Genomic DNA, 17187 nt, shown 5'->3' with positions numbered 1-17187 from the left:
TGAAAGAGAAAAAAAAGATTTGACTATGTAAGATTATAGCTTGTCTTTAATGGTGTCTAATAAAGCACTTTAACAAACATCTTATTCATTAAAACTATTTATTTTACATCTGTATCCTCACCCTTCAGTTTTTATTCTATTTTAATAACAATATTCCACTGCATCAGGATGAAAGACTCCAAAAACATATAAGCAGTAACAAAAAAAGGTATGCTAATTCCAAATTGTGAGTTCTGGCAAGATGGCCAAGTGAGAGATCATGACTAAGCCCAGCTCTCCCTCATTACCTCAAAATAGTTAGCAAAATGAAATAGTGTAAACAAGTAACAAAAAGAAGGAAAAGGAAATATTTTTCTCACAAGGAAAATCCTGGAGGAAAATGGTGAACAAACAAGTAAGTAAAAAAATTTCTCCTGAATGAAGAAATATTACAACATAAAGAAGAAGAGCAGAAATCCCTATGGTGGTGGAACAAAACTCCAGAAAACAGATGGAGAATCCTCACTTTTTTTTTTAAATGCTTGATGAAAGCATTAAAAGAAGAGATAAATAAATCATAAATAAAAAAGTAAATCAGAGTTTTAAGGAAGAATTCAAAGAGTAAAAATGGTTGAGAAAAGATTTTTAAAAAATGAATAAAGCAGTGGACACCCTGAGAAAAGAGAATGGAAGAAATGGAATGCCAAAATTCAAAGGTATAATAAAAATACTAAAGCAAAAGCAAAAAAATCAAAATTGGAAAAACATGAAAGGTCCCTACAAATTAAAGCAACTTACCCTAAGAACACTGGTTGGTAAGACAATTGTGGCAAGCCCTACAAAACTTTAAGTTTTGTGACACTTTCCATAATTTTTGGTGTCTGAAGCTCTGTAGGTCTTTCTTATTATGTGTATGAGATAGAGTGTTGCTTTCTAGAACTCTGTAACTGCCAAGTGCTATCTTTCCTCATCCTAAGGACTATAAATGAATGAAAACAGGTTGAATGTTCCCTGATGTATTCAAAGGTAGCTAAAAGGAGACACATGGAGAGTGTTCACAATGCCTGCTGCTATAGTGCCATTTGGGCCAAGATGGGCATTTTACCCATGTGAAGTAATTATTCATGGATAATAAACACTTATAGGATACATGCCAATTACCAGGCAGGTGTCAGAAAAAATGGCCTTAAGTTGTTCTCTGAAGTGGGGAATCAAAAGTCTCCTATGGTTTTTATTTTCTCTATGATTCGATATGTGAAATTCTAACTCAGATAGGAGAGGACAAATAAATGTCCCATCCACAAAGATCCTAACAAGGTGATAAAGGCCTTACTTATTAATGTAGCTATGTATAAATATATCAGGGAACATTCCACTCTCATCTCTCATGACTAATTACTGTGCTCAGAGATAGAAAAATTTAGATCTTGAAGTGGAGGTAACAGGTAACACCTTGTTCCACCAATCACTATCCTGGAACGCCAGAAAAGGAAGGGGCATCTCTAACACTCATGAGAGATTTTACTACACAAAAAAAGGAAAGCTGGGAGGCCATACTATCACAACCTGGGCAATTGCCATACCATTGCCCCAAGCTAGATGAGGATATGAAGGCCTTAAGTATCCTACTTATGTCTCTAGCCAGATGTGAAGATTATACTTTATTATTATTATATTATATTATATTATATTATATTATACTTTAATAAATCTTCTTTGACATTTAAATTTGGCATGTGGCCTTCTTTTTTCTTTCCTTAATTAGGACACTTGGGTCATTTCATAATCACCATTTTGGAGAGGTATTTGCCACCAAATAAAAGAACTAAAATTAGCAGAAGAAACTAATCAAGTCTCCTCATTATAAAATTTCTCAAATTCAAGGAGCCCTCATTTCAATTGCTTCAGTGAATAGCCCTAATTTAATAATCTAATAACTGGCTTCCAAAAAAAGAAGAAAGAAATTCATGATGAAATAGAGTACATGTATATACCACATTATAAGAAATCATGTAAGAAAATTCCTTTTAGTATTGAAGCTACAGGGCAATGCACTGGTTCACAGGCTACTAACAGAGAGGAGGCCTAAATTTAACACACCATTAAAAGTATTTTGACAAATTCCAGTGCTTCAGCAAATATCTCACAAGTAGCCAAAAATGGCACAGATCACATTATCAGTTTGGAGCTACAAGAGACCCTCAAGGTCATCTCCTGAGATCTCCTCATTTTACAGATTAGGAAACTGAGGTTTGAAAAGGATAAGTGACTTACCCATAGTCACACAGGTAGATAAGTCCCAGAGGACTTAAACCCTGGACCTCTGACTCCAGATGCAGCATTACTACCAACAGCATCATACTGCATCAAGTACAAATTGAGAAATTAAAGACTAGGATGGAATACAAGATACCAAAAAGCAAAGGAAAATGACTTGTACCCAAACATAACTTATCCTGCAAAAAAAAGGTAAGTATAACCCTGTACGGGGAAATATTTTTTAACATAATTGATGTTTTCAAACATACTTTTTAAGAAGATCAAAGGTGAGCAAAGTTTTTAAAAATGCCAATGTAGCAAATGATAGCACCTTGGACTTACAGTCTGAAAAACCTAAGTTTGACTCCCATCTCTGACACGTAGTTGTGTGACCCTAGGAAGAGTCACTTAACCTATCTTGTGCCGTAGATTACTGATCTGTAAAATGAGCACATTGGTCTTGGTGGCCACTAAGGTCACTTCTATAACTAAATGATGATCCTATTTTCCCATATTCAAATACTTTAAAAAAACTAGATGATGGCCAAGTGCTTACAAGTTGCAAAGTGGAGACAAACCTACTGTCATAGGGTGTGGGAATCCTGCTGTTAACAGGTCATGGAAGGTAGGGGAAGGGAAGGCAATACATATGTGGTATCTACTCTGGGCCACACACTGTGCTAAGCATTTTGCAGATATTCTCTTATTTGATCCTCACAATAAACCTGTGGAGCAGGTGCTATTATAATCTTCATTATAAAAGTTGAGGAAACTGTGGGTTAAGTGACTTTCCTGGGTCACACAGCTAGTAAGTATCTGAGGTGGGAGACAAGCTCAGTTCTTCCTGCCTCCAGGCCCAGTACTCTATCCACAGCAACACTAGCTGCCTCAGGACTGAAGAATCAGCAATGAACTTAGGCCTTGGGATTTTATAGGTGATCAATAGAAGGTCAGGAAGAATGGAATTAGTATTTCTTGAAATCAGGGTGCCACAAGTGAAGGTCATTCAAATAAGGAGGTTGTCACCAAAAGGCAAAAGAACTCAGATATGATATAACAGAGAATAATGGTGCCAAATTAACAGGGTAGAAGCACACATCCTTTCTGTTAAAAGTCAATTAACTAGAAAAGGGCAAAGTGTCACGTTATTCCAGTTGTTTAAAGAAAAAACAATGCCCATATATTAAGTTTGTTTAACTGTTTAAGGGCTTATAATATATGTGTCTATGTGGAGAGGAGGGTGTTTGTTGTTTGTTGGGAAGTGTCTGCTGTGTCAAAAGAAAGTTATCAATAAAATATTTTTTTTTGAGATAATCTGGGTTAAGTGACTTGCCCAGGGTCATACAGCTAGTGAGTATCATGTGTCTGAGGCCACATTTGAACTCAGGTCCTCCTGACTCCAAAGCTGGAGCTATATCCACTATGCCACCTAGCTTCCCTCCATCAATAAGTTTTTAAAGTATTTTAGGGACACAAATTGCATTGAGACAGTTCTTTCAATAAGTAAGATTTCCCCAAATTATATGATTAATGAACTTTATTACCATAAAAAGCGTATGAGGGAAGAATAAAAGCAATTAAGAGTAGTTATTTAATTAGATATTCTCTACTCATTTTACCTTCACACATCCCAATGAAGAAGCATCAAATGTATTTTTGCTGAATATATAGTACTGAGGTTTAAAGCCAGAAAATAAAATTTGCATCTGTATCTTTGAAACAAGACTTCTGCAAATGGTCACTCTGGATGAGAAGCACAGGGAAGCTGAAACCGAATACATGTGTAAACCTGAGAGAAGGATTGTTGCTGCTGCAACAAAGCAGTAAAAATGAGAGATTTTGGAGCCTGGAATCTTTCAATCCTCACTTCCTGCATTAATGTATTACTGCGTTTCTGCCAACTTCTCTAGATTTGACTGCTATCTATTTTCATGGGCTGTGCAGACATCATCTGGTTCAATCCTATCGTATTTATGTACTCCACTGCTGTTGATTACTGGGCTTGTGATTTATTACCATCCTGAGGTTTCGAATGGTGCTAATGCACAGTCCAGTGTGGTCTGCCACCCAGTATCACATTACACTGAGACAATGTACCTCAGGTCCTGACTAGAAGGCGTTTGAAGTCTTGCAGACATACATCTTCTAGAATCTAGGACAAGCTCCTCAGCTTGCGAAAACGGGCTCTGAAATTATCTTCAGACGAGAAGGATAGGACAAAAATGGTGAAGTGAATTGAAATCTAAGATAAGTAAGATGGTGGTAAGAAAGAAGCTTGGATAATTGAAGGCAAATTAGTTAACCCAGACAGCTAGGTGACATAGTGGATAGAATGTTGGCCCTGGAATTAAGAAAAACTGAGTTTGAATTTTGCCTTTCAGACACATCCCAGCTGTGAGAACATGGAAGTCACTTAACCTTTCTCAGCCTCAGTTTCCTCATCTGTAAAACTGAAAAAATATCTACCTCACAGGGTTTTTGGGAGGATCAAATGAAACAATACATGTACAGTGCTTTGCAAACCTTAAGTGCTATACAAATGTTAGATATTATATCCCAGGTTACTGAAATAAATTGTGAATATTTAGCTTGGAGAAGACTTAACAGGGAAATGATATCTGTCTGTAAACATTATTTGAAGGGCTCCCACGTGGAAGATGTTACTTTGCTTGACCCCAGACAATAAAACTAATAGTCATGGGCAGACCTTGCAGAAAAGTAGATTAAGGCTTAATGTAACGGAAATCTTCCTAAAAATTAGAATAAATGGAATAGGGTGCCTTTTGAGGTAGTGGGTTTTCCGTCACATGAGATATCAAAGCAAAGGTTAAATGACCCTTTTTTGGGCATATTGTAGAAGGCATCTTTGTTCAGGTATAGACTGGACTCTTGAGTTCCTTTTCAGCTCTGAGATTCTATGATTTAATGCTATCACTCCTAAACTGTTGCTAGTGACCCTTGTATTTATTATCTCTATCTCTGTATGTACGTATATATGTATATGTATATAGACACATATGTATACATACACACACATATATACACATATTGTGTATTTACTTACATGCACACAAGTTTTTTTCTCCTGACAGAATATAAACTATTTGAAGTCAGAGGATATAATTTGTAATTCCAGCACCTAGCTTGCTGCTTGGCACCCTTAATAAACACTTATTGATGGACAAATCTTTCCCTTGCACATTTAACACACTGATTATTCCCAGGAAACTTACTTGTAAGAAATTCTTAGGGATTTTGGCCAGGTCTTCCACATATTCTTTACAGATGTAACACAAGAAATGCTGAAACATCAATGCAGCAAGGTAGGCAGGTTAGCAACTCACATCAGCAAGGTTGTAACCAAACATCCAGAAGGGGCCAAGTTTACATAAACTCAAAACAATCAGAAGTTTAGCAAAAGGTGTCATGACCAGACTAGTCATGCTAAAACTGAAAAGAATCCACCGCCTTTATGTTTGGGAACAGGAAGAAAGGAGAGAAATGTATCTTCCAAACCAGGGGCTGGAGAGCCTGACAGCTATTTTGCATTTTCCCCTTTCAAAAAGCAAAAGAAACAGGACTTTCATACTGAGGAGGGGAGTGGAGCTACAAATCTGTTTTCATTGTCTTGGCTTGTCTCTCTAGGCCGAATGGGACCATGAATGTATTGTTTTAAAAAATATTTTGATAACTACTTCAATATACTTGGTTTCCTTTGTAATCAATGTATTTTAAGTATTTAAAAAGTCTACCTAAGAACTGGTCAGTAGACCACACTGCCAAAAGAGAACCAAAGTTAAGAGTCCTTTGCCACAGGAAAGGTCTTCTAATATTCAGGGAAGAAAAAAAAAAAAAGCAACAAAGCTCCTCCTGTCCCGGATTCCCAGGAACCTACAGCCTGTCTCTGAAGTAGGTTAGAAGCAACTTTAAGACTAGGCTGGCGAAGGAAGCTGTTCCAGGGAGGGAAGGGAAGCGAAACCTCCCTGCTCCGACGTGGGACTTTGCAGCCAGGTCTCACCCTCACGAACACGACGATGGCCCGGCGCTCCCGGAAGAGCGCCCCGAACGCGATCCTTCTGCCGGAGGCATCCAGCACCGGCAGCTCGGCCACGTCCTCGGGCAAGGGCACGCAGCTCTCCGGCCCCGGCGGCTGCAGCGGGCCCAGGCTGCAAATTTGCTGCGTGACCGCCCCGAGCGCGGCGCTGGACATTGGGACGCCCTGCTCGGCGCTGACACTCAGTCCTGGGGGAAGCTAAGCGTGCAGGGGGGGCTGGGGAGGTGGGGTGGACGAGGCAGCCCCTCGGTAGGTAGGGCCCCGGGGTGGGCTCGCCTGCTCAAGGACGATCTGGGAGGTGGCTCTCTCTTCCCCCGGAGCCTGCGGAGGTGGAGCCATAGGGGCTGCGGGGGAGTGGGCTGGCCTTGGCCGCATCTGCCTTCCTTCCCTGGACGGTCTAGACCTGCCCTTCACGTCTGGGCATGCACACACACACACACACACACACACACGCGCGCGCCCTTGGCCTCCCCCCCAAAAAATAATAATTAAAAAAAAAGATAACAAATAAGTGTTGGATACTACTAGCTTCTGGCACACCGGGCCCCGTAACTCCCCACGCTTTGTGATGCTCTTCTCCTGGGCCGGATGGAATTGCTAAAGACTGTGGGATGTAAATTTCAGCAAAAGAAAAAACATTGGTGCATCAGAATCCAGAGCTATTTAAAGCACTCAAAAGTTATCCCATTTTTCCCCCCTTCAACATGATAAGCAGTGTGGGTAGAGGCTTGGCCTTGGCGTCAAGAATATTTCAGTTCAAGTATTGGACACATAGTAGCTGTGTGGTCATGCCGCAAATAAATCTCTTAACCACTCAGTGCTTCAGTCAGCTCTCTAAGACTAAATTATAATCCAGTTGCCATTATGCATCCGTGAGGGATTTCTCACCCCAATTAATCATTGGTCTAGCACTTGGCCTTCCCCCGCCCCCACAACAAAACTTTGTTGTCCAGTCATTTCTGACTCTTTGTGACCGTATTTGGGGTTTTCTTGGCAAAGATATTGGAGTGATTTACCATTTCCTTCTCCAGCTCATTTTACGGATGAGAAAACTGAGGCAAACAGGGTTAAGTGACTTGCTCAGGTCATACAGCTAGTAAGTTTCAGAGGCCATATTTGAACTCAGAAAGATGAGGTTTCCTGACTCCAGGCCATTCACTCCATCTACTATACCACCTAGCTGACCCTAACAAAACTTTAGTTGATATCAAATTAAACAAAGCCAACAGGATAAGAAATAATGGTATTTGGCAAGTTGAACAGGGGTAAAAAATTCTGGACAAGTACTTTTCCAGCACAAAAGATTTATTTTAGTATTTTTCCTCCACCCCCTATCTAATATTTCTTTTTTTTTCTTTTTTTTTTTTTAGGCAATTGGGGTTAAATGACTTGCCCAGGGTCACACAGCTAGTAAGTGTCAAGTGTTTGGTCTGAGGCCTGATTTGAACTCAGGTCCTCCTGACTTCAGGGCTGGTGCTCTAGCCACTGTCTAATATTTCTTTACAGTAGAAATGAGAAGAAAGATTTGGAAAAATGTACTGATGACTTACTTTATTGTCTCCATTTCATAGTGATCCAGATTTCTACCAACACAGGGTGGAACTACCTCACAAAACTAATTAGGGCACTTAATCCTGGGATATCCACATTCTGTACTTTTGGGGAATATGTGAGCATGGATTAGATAAAGTTTTGTCTAATTGTTATGTGGGAATTGGCCTTGCTTAGCCTTAAATAATTCTATCTACATGTAAAACTCTCTTCTTTTTCCCACTTTCTGATATTCCTTTGAAAAATCATTTGTGTCTTTTGTTTTTACATCTAAGAACACTTGCTCATCCCTGTAGAATGAACCCTCCTAATAAAAAAAAATATTAAAAACACAGGATACAGTGATCTTAGCTGGTGATGTACGTATACAACATTTTGCTGACAGGTGAGAATTTGTTTAATTATAAGTTATCTGAGACCATCACTGGTTTTTCAGTTGCCCAGAGTTCAGATTCCTTGCAGTGATCTTTTAATTTATGTTATTCTAGTCTGTACTCATTTTATCCAAGAAGTTATCTGTTATGCCCTTCAAATAATCTTGAAAAATATTGATTTTTTTTTTGCACTTACCTTATTGGAAGAGAACCAAAGGGGAATGATTTGCTCTACTGAATTAAAAGCTTTTTAAAATAGTCAATAAAGACAGATAACAGCAGTATCTTGTATTGCCCACCCTTTTCAGTAAATTTTAATCATGGGGTTGGTTTATTGTGAAAAATTGTCTATTCCTGATTCATATCCTCATGAAGGATCCTTCCATTCCTGTCTATAATGTCTTATTAAAATGTTACGTAAGTAGGCATATATGCTGGTAGTTGATGTTCATGTTTTCAGCGTTTGGGAAAATAACAAAAATCTTTTAATAACTATGGACTTCTTCCTGAAACAAAGGCCCATCTTTTTTTGTGCCAGGATACTATCAGGGTTTTATGACAACTTGTGCAATGTCCATGGTAAAGTAAAGGAAAACAACACTGATTCTACAGTCTATTTGTCATGGAGCACTACAGTCTCTGAAGAATTAAAAACATGTCTTACTCAGAAGGCAATCAAGGAGAGGATCATGATGAATATGAGCATGTTGAAACAGATAACACATAAGGAATTATAAAGAAAAATTGGAGTAAAAGATGTATGAACAAAAACAACATGCTTGCCAATTGGTGAAGGCGATAGAGAATCAAACCAGGAGCAGGGAACCTTAGGCCTGGAGGCTACATGTGGCTCTCTAGGTCCTCAGGTATGGCCCTTTGACTGAATCCAAACTTCCCAGAATAAATCTCTCACCCTTGATGAATAGTCTATGTGCTATTCTGACATTCTTCCAAAATCAAGAAAAAGTGATGGAGTCCCTAGCACCTTGGATACTCCTTCTGCAGTGAATTTTATGGGACAAAATACATAAGAGTCACAAAGGATAGACAAGTGTTACTGGGATTACAATCTGCATCACTGGAGGAAATATCCATGTTGATTAGGTCACATACAGGTGGGTATTTGAGTGAGTAATTGTGTTTATTTTTTTCTAGTCCTGCTTAGATCACTTTATATCAGTTCATACAAATCTTATGTTTCTCTGAATTCTTCATGTTTCATATTAAATAACTAGATTCCATTATTCATATTCATTTGGTGGTAAGTCACTTTAATTCCAGTTCTTTGCTACTACAAAAAAAGTACTCCATTACTTTGATACAAGCATATAATAGGTCTTTATTTCTGTCTGTAACTCTTGTCCCAAAACCCATTGGTTTGGAACTCTCTCCTCATTGGTGGAGATGAATTTAAGTTGAGAAGAACATCTTAAATTGTGCAGTACGATAAATTTCAAATGGTTATAACTTAAATATAAAAGATCACATCATTTAAATAATTAAAGAATTGAAGGAAATACCTTTCACAACTGTGGCTGGTAGAGAATTTTGATGATAAGAGATAAAACAGGCAATTTTGATTCTATAAAGTTGAAAAAATTTTGCATGAACAAAATGATTGTGACTAGAATTAAAAGAAAAAAGCAGTTAATTGGAAAAAATCTTTGTAGCAATATTTGAAAAAGGTATGACATCCAAGCGTAGGGAACTGATATAAATATAGAAACAGAGTCATTTCCCAGAATATAAATAGGTTGTTTTCAAAAGAGGAAATGGAAATAATAAACAATCAGAAAGAATGCTCCAAATCACTAATAAGGCAAAGTGTGTATTAAAATAACTCTGAAATTTCACCTCATATCTATCATATTGATAAATATGACAAAAGACCAAACTGATATATTGAGACCTGTCCACCACACATAGCTTGGGGGTGTCATTGTGTGGCTTGAAGGAAGGCAGAATAGACATTTCTAGGCTATTCCCCCCCCCCCTTTTCCAAGGGAGACTTTAATTCCTGCCAGGAAAGGAAGCAGGAGATTAGAGCTAACAGAAATTTGGCCACTGTGCTGTCCTCAGAGATTGGGGTACCAGCCTAGAATTATACCTACCTGCTCCCTTAAATATTATTCTTTCAGGGGATATGGTTTTCCAGTTTAAACTAACTTCACTGTTTCATTGTTGGGAATCCCCATGTGCTATATGCAAGATTACTCCTTTTCCACCAAACACCAGTTCTCCAATGAACACATACATAGCACTAGCCAAGAAACTGATTTATCCAAATTAGAAGTCAGAGAAGGCATACATAGGAAAATATATATTAGACAATACAGAATAAAGGGGCTCTCCCGTTGGGAACAAGGTAATTCAGGTAAACCAAGAAAGAGCTCTGGATCTCACCCAAGGAATAGTTCCCTGAAGTGTCTAGTATAACAAGCTGGGGTTAGGGACAATTCTCTCTTGTTGGGTTCTTCCTAGAGTCTTTTCCTTCACTAACCTGAAGTGGGGTTGGCATCTTCCGTTTCCTTGCTTGCAGCTGGAAGCCAAAAGTACCTGAAGCAAATGCAGAGCCTAAAGAGAATCAGTAACTCAAAAAACAACCAAATCTCAAAGAAAGCCCAGGAGCTCTCTTTGTCAGTCTCATCAACACCACCCACTCCTCATGTAGGCACAGAGAATTGATTTCTATCAGTGAGGAGAGAGTCCCATACCAAAGGGCTTTGGGACTGGGGGTCATGCTGATAAATACTGAAGATACTGTGGGAAGATAGGCACACTATTGGTGGAGCTATGAATTGGTCCAACTATTCTGGAAAGCATTTTGAAATATATTAAAAAGGTCAATAAACTGTACATACTCTTTGACAAAGCAATGCCTCTATTGGGTATATACTCCAAGCAGGTAAGACATATAGGAAAATTGTCCTCCTGAAAGTCTCCCTTAGAGAAGAGTTGAGGGAGAAGAGGGTAGAGATGTCTTTTATGCCTCTCTTTAAGCCACACAATGACACCCCCTGCTACAAGTGGGGGACAGCCCTCACAACATGTGGGGCCTCAATACATGAGTTTAGTCTTTTGACATCTTTATCATCATCTCTCTTTCCCATTGTACAGGAGGTGCACAGGACAAGTGGAGAGAAACAAGGGAGAATACTGGAGAGCCTCAGGGGATTTGCCTTTCTTGTCCTATGCACTGTTATGATGCAACACACAAATATGTTTGTAGGTATATGACTGTGAATGTAGAAATAATAGCTATGTGTCTATGTGAAGTTTAAAAGAAATGAGAAAACCATTCCAGACATTTGACACTTAGTAGCTGTGTGACCCTGGGCAAGTCACTTAACTCCAACTGCCTAGCCAAAAAAAAAAAAAAAAGAAATGAGAAAAGGCTTGAATCTGTATCAAGTTTGTAAGTAAGGCACTACTCTTAGGCATATGTTTCTTTTACACGTATTCTAAGAGTTTTGAAATGAAATGAACTTGGCATCTCTTAGCTTTAGTGATAGTGCAACTTGACAGATGGTATTTGACAACTCATTTTCATAGATTTTTTTTGAAAAAAAATGAATGTAATCATGACTAATATGAAAATATGCTTAATATGAATGTATAAGTAGAGCCTATATCAGATTGCATGCTGTTTTGGGGAGGGGAGAAGAGAAGGGGGGCGAAAAATTTAAAACTCAAAATCTTATGGAAGTGAATGTTGAAAACTAAAAATAAATTATTTAAAAAAAGAAAAAAATTAATGTAAATTTATTAAGTGTAAAGAATTAAAATATATGTTGACCATATTGGAGAAATTTTAATTCAAAGACAAATATGTAAATTATTTTCTTCAAAATTATAATTAGTTCAATCAAATAACTCTTTTTCTTTAGGAACTTAGCTTTCACAGCTTCTAACAGAACATCACACGTACCACAATCAGGCAGAGAAGACATACATAGAAGGAGGATGAAAAGGGTTAGAGTTCGTAAGAGGGGAAAGATACATGCTCACAAAATACTGGGGGTGGATAAAGATGTTGCAAGTTTCAGTGAAAATACCTGTAGGAAGGTAGGCCTGAAGAATAAGGATGCCTTTCCCAGGGTCCTGAGGGGTATTTCAGAGCTCCTTGGTCATTCGAAAAGATAATAGAGTTTCAGAACTTCTCTGTCTGAGAAAAAAAAAAAGTGAGAGTGCTCTAAAGAAAAAGTAGAGGAGAAAGCAAATTTCTTCTGAGCTCTTTCCAAATTCCAGAAGAGAAAAAAGGGAGAAAAATACTCAAATTTGACCTTACCAAAACACAAAGCAACAGCCAGAGAGAAAATACAACAAAAATCTTATCATCTTCCTCAAAACAAGGATCACCAGCAAGAAGAGAATGAGAGAAGAGCTTGCCTTAATTTTTTTTAAAAAGTCTCTACTCTTAAGACTGTACACACGCACACACACACACACACACGTATTTCAAATGGCAGATTACATAAATTTTATCAATCTTACCATACTCCAGGGATGTTCAAGATTCTAATGGAGCAAAGATGAAAGTAAGACAGTCCCTCTGGGAGCATACCTTCTATAAGAGAGCTACAGCATGTTCACACATAATTTAATATAAGATTTATACAAAATTGTACATAATAGATTTGCAGTTTCATGTGCAATCATCATTGTTATTATACGATGTTATGGAAATGCATGTTTTATTGCATTAATTAAAATAAATAAATGTAGAAAAAGGATATGTAAAAAATTGGCCAGTAAGTTAACAAGAACTTATTAAACAGTTGGTGTATGCTGTTGTTGTTGTTTGTCCTTCATTCTCTAAGAGGACCAATGACATTAGGAAGAAGATGCCATGACTTGCAAGTGAATTGGATTTAAGTGAGGCAGGGCTGTGCAAAGTCACCAGCCTCACTCTCTTCTCTGGAGCCATCTGGGTCCAATGGCAAGATGTAGATCAGCACAACTGAAGATGCCCCGATGCAGTAGGGGACTTTGGCCTCTTCAGACTAAGGTCTTTAACAGGTCTCAGTTTGACTGGGGCAACACCCATTCAGTGATTAAGGCTAGGTAAGAAATGAGGCAAAAAAAATGGTCTCTTTTACCTAATAAAAAAAAATTATTCAGGAAAATCTGAGTTTTAATCCTACCTCAGACACATACTTACTAGCTGTGTGACCTTGGCCAAGTCATTCATCCTCTCTCAGTCTATAAAATAAGGAAAATAATGGCACCTATGTCAAAGGTAGGTTAGAATTAAATGAGATAGCATATGTAAAGTGCTTTATGAACTTTAAAGCACTATATAAATGCTAGCTACTACTATTACTATAGGCAAGCATACTATTACACAGTGGGAGGGTATGGGTCAAAACTTGGGTATAAGTATGGGTAAAATGTTTATTGTTGTACTTTTCCTTTTTTTAAAATTTTTTTTTTAATGTTAAGGTCAATTTTTTTTTTTTAGCCAGGCAATTGGGGTTAAGTGACTTGCCCAGAGTCACACAGCTAGTAAGTGTTAAGTGTCTAAGGTTGGATTTGAAGTCAGGTCCTCCTAACTTCAGGGCCAGTGCTCTATCCACTGTACCACCTAGCTGCCCCTGTACTTTTCCTTTTTAAAAGATCATGTCACATTCCAATTACTTCCATCCTCCCAATGTTAACAACTAAGTACAATCAAGCAAAACAAATCAATATATTGGTCATATCTAGAGATGTTTATCTCACCCCATACTTATTATCTACCACCTCTTTGTCAGTAGGTAGAAGGCATAGTTTACTAACAAGTGCTATGATGTTATAACTGGTCACTGCATTAATCAGAATCAATGGTTATTTTCCTTTATACTATTGTGGACATTGTGGACATTTTCTTCTGATTCTGTTAAAATCATTTTGCCTCAGCTCATCCAAGTCTTCCCAAGTTTCTCTGAATTTTCCATATTTGTCATTTTAATGATGCATATTCCATTATATTCATTCACCAAAAATTGTTCAGTCATTCCTCAAATTGATGGGATTCACTATCCTTCCAGTACTTTGCTATTACAAAAATAAATGCTGCTATAAATATTTTATAGGTCTTATTGACTGAGTAGTTCAAGAAGCAATTTCCTCCAAATTCACTACTCCAAAAATGAAGGAAAGTATTAGATCTCCTGTAGCCAAGTGTGTGGAGGAAAGAGGTGGAGAGAGGAGGACCTCAGCCATGCAGTATATCTGTCTTTCTGCTAAAGATTAACAGATGGACTCTCTAGCTCTGCCACAACTTAGACAGCTTCTCTTCATACTCTTTGGATCCACAGGGACATTCAAGGACTCTTGGGTTTCTTGAACCATCGTTGTTTTCCTGTTGTTCTAATCCATAACTCTTCCAAATTCTATTTGCTGTTTACATGAATTAATGGGTTTACTCACTATTTGGGATGTTTTTTGAGTTCTACTGGGAAGACTACATGTGTATACATAAATATATGCAAGATAAGTAAAAGAAATATTTTTGTTTGGGGACACTAAGAGTTGGGGGATGATGAAAGACTTCATGTAGAATGTGGTGGTTGATCAGGGGCTTTGAAGGAACCACAGGATTCTAAGAGATAGAGGTGAGAAAGGAATACATTTCAGATATTGGAGGGAGATAGGTAATGCAAGGGCATATAAAGGAGAGAGGGAATGCTTAGGTGACGAATAGCAAGAAAACCAGTTGGGCTGGATCGTGGAGTATATGAAGGGGAATAATGTATAATAATTTTGGAAAAATAGTTGGGGACTTTAAAAACCAAAAAAGGCTTTTCATCCTAAAAGCAAAGGGAGTTTATTGAGTAGAAGAGTGATCTGAACTTATGAAAATGACTTTGGCAGCTGTGTGTGAGGGGGCAGATAAGATAAGAAGACAAAGAGGAACCCAGGTTAGAGGTGATAAAGATCTGAAATAGAATGGTGGCCAATGGATTACTGGATTCAATAAGAACAGGAACTCTTTTTTAATTGAAATGAGATCTCATTTCACTCCATCTAAAGAGCTCATTCTGATATATTCTAATCTGTACAATAATTGTATAATATCTGTATAGTAATGATTTCTATTTGCTGTTTTCTTGGATAAATGAGTTTACTACCTATTCACTATTTCTAATGGTCTTTTGTGTAACAAGTCTGGTAGCAGGAGTTAAGTGATGTATTTCGGAAATAAGGCTTGAATCTCCAGACAACATGTGAAACTGGGGCCCTCTAAAATTAATCTGAGAGGCAGCATGGCATTATGGATAGAGTGTTGGATCAGGTGTCAGGAAAACCTGGATTCTATTCATGTCTCTGATGCTTATGAGGTGGGTGACCTTGAGCAAGTAACTTAATTTTTTTTTAATCCTCAAATTTTTTTATCTGCAAAATAGGAATAAAAATGCATGCAATACCTGTCTCTTAGAATTGTCAAGAGGCTCAGATGAGATAGGGTATGTAAAACATTTTCAAATTTTAAAATGATATGTAAATACAGGTTTTATGATTTATTAGTAAAATTATAACTCAGGAATAGATAGTTGTGTTTTAAAAAAGTTAGGTAAACCATGACATTGAATCAATTTTTTTGTAATACTCTTAAATTATATCTAGATGGTTATTACCATGCTTAAAAAAATCCCAGGTAAACCACAGCATAAAATCAATAAAAACATTTAATTCAAACAGAAAAGGAAATTAAAAAAATATTGGAAACATTCTTAGCAAACATTCCATATTGATTATTTTCTTAACCTTTTCTTTAGCACCACAGAATAGCTTGGAGAGAAAACACTTTAATACAGGTTGCCACTTACAAACTGTCTTGGCAGCTGTTAACCCCATTACTCACAGCTCTTAACTCTCAGTGTCATCTCCTGACAATCTTGGTCTTTGGAGTGTTTAAGAGATGTGCTGTATGTATTTTGCTAGGACCCAGTGCATGACATCAGAGAGGCAATCAAGAGCTATGTTTACTGGACAATGGCAAGAAACTCCTCAGATCCTCGGAAAACTCTCTGGAATTGGAGAAATGGACCTTCGTCCATTAGTGCCCTGCAGCACAAGTTCAAAATGAGACAATTGAAACCAGATACAATAGCTTTCCGTCCTGAGACTTCAACTTTAGAGCCTCCTACTGTACAGCCGCACCCTGCAGAATGTAGTAACACTTCCCGCCATCCTGGACCCTCCCCGAGTTCAGGTTTAGGGATGTAAGGATATAGTTCTGATGAGGATTGTGATCAGACCAACTTATTCGGGTGTAGTGGAACTCAAGTTTGCAGGACACATGAGAGTCAGATCTATTAGACTAGTGACAGTTTAATTTCTAATGGTCTTTTGTGTAACAAGTTTTTGGTAGACAGGAGTTAAGTGATGTATTTTGGAAATAAGGCTTGAATCTCAAGCCATGATGTGAAACTGAGATCCTCTGAAGTCAATCTGGGAGGCAGTGTGGCATTGTGGGGGGGTGTTGGACTTGGTTCCAGGGGAACCTAGAGAAATGCAGACAGATGATAATGCTAACATTTGCCCATGCAATATGTGCCCTGCATGTAACTGTATGTGATCAGTGATGGATGTGTTAATTACATGTTTAATTATGCTCCTGTTTTATTATTTTCTTGTTTATGTTTTTTGGGCTGGTATAATGCCTATGTCTTTTTTAAGTATGCATGATTTTTCTATTTGTTTATTTGCTAATGTGTGCTAATGTTTCTCCATATTTTATTATTTTGTATGCCTACAGATACTATTGTTTTATTCTTGCTTCCAGTTATGAATGTTTGCTTTGTTTATGGATGTGTATATACTGCTATGCTGTGTATGTGTTATGCACTACATGAAATTTGGCCTTGTCACTGCTGAACTAGCCTGTCAAGTGATGCTTTTTTTTTTTTTTTGGGCAATTGGGGTTAAGTGACTTGCCCAGGGTCACATAGCTATTGTCAAATGTTTGGTCTGAGGCTGGATTTG

The 17187-nt window shown here is 37.8% G+C and overlaps 1 protein-coding gene across 1 annotated transcript in view; it reads right to left on the bottom strand.

Moving 5' to 3' along the window:
• CDC14B (cell division cycle 14B) overlaps positions 1-6584 on the bottom strand; it is a 148666-nt gene extending 142082 nt beyond the window's left edge. Inside the window, exons 1-2 of the mRNA XM_027874680.1 lie at positions 6257-6584; positions 5472-5540 (exon numbers count right to left, since the gene is read on the bottom strand). Coding sequence (XP_027730481.1) covers positions 5472-5540; positions 6257-6448 — 261 coding nt within the window. The 5' untranslated portion in view covers positions 6449-6584. The remainder of the gene's footprint in view (positions 1-5471; positions 5541-6256) is intronic.
• Between the last annotated feature and the right edge of the window lie 10603 nt (positions 6585-17187).

This window comes from Vombatus ursinus, unplaced genomic scaffold (assembly GCF_900497805.2).
Source record: "Vombatus ursinus unplaced genomic scaffold, bare-nosed wombat genome assembly UNPS02014807.1, whole genome shotgun sequence".
Classification (NCBI taxonomy): Eukaryota; Metazoa; Chordata; class Mammalia; order Diprotodontia; family Vombatidae; genus Vombatus; species Vombatus ursinus.
Note: the sequence above shows the minus strand (reverse complement) of the source record. Positions and strands in the feature narration are given on the sequence as shown.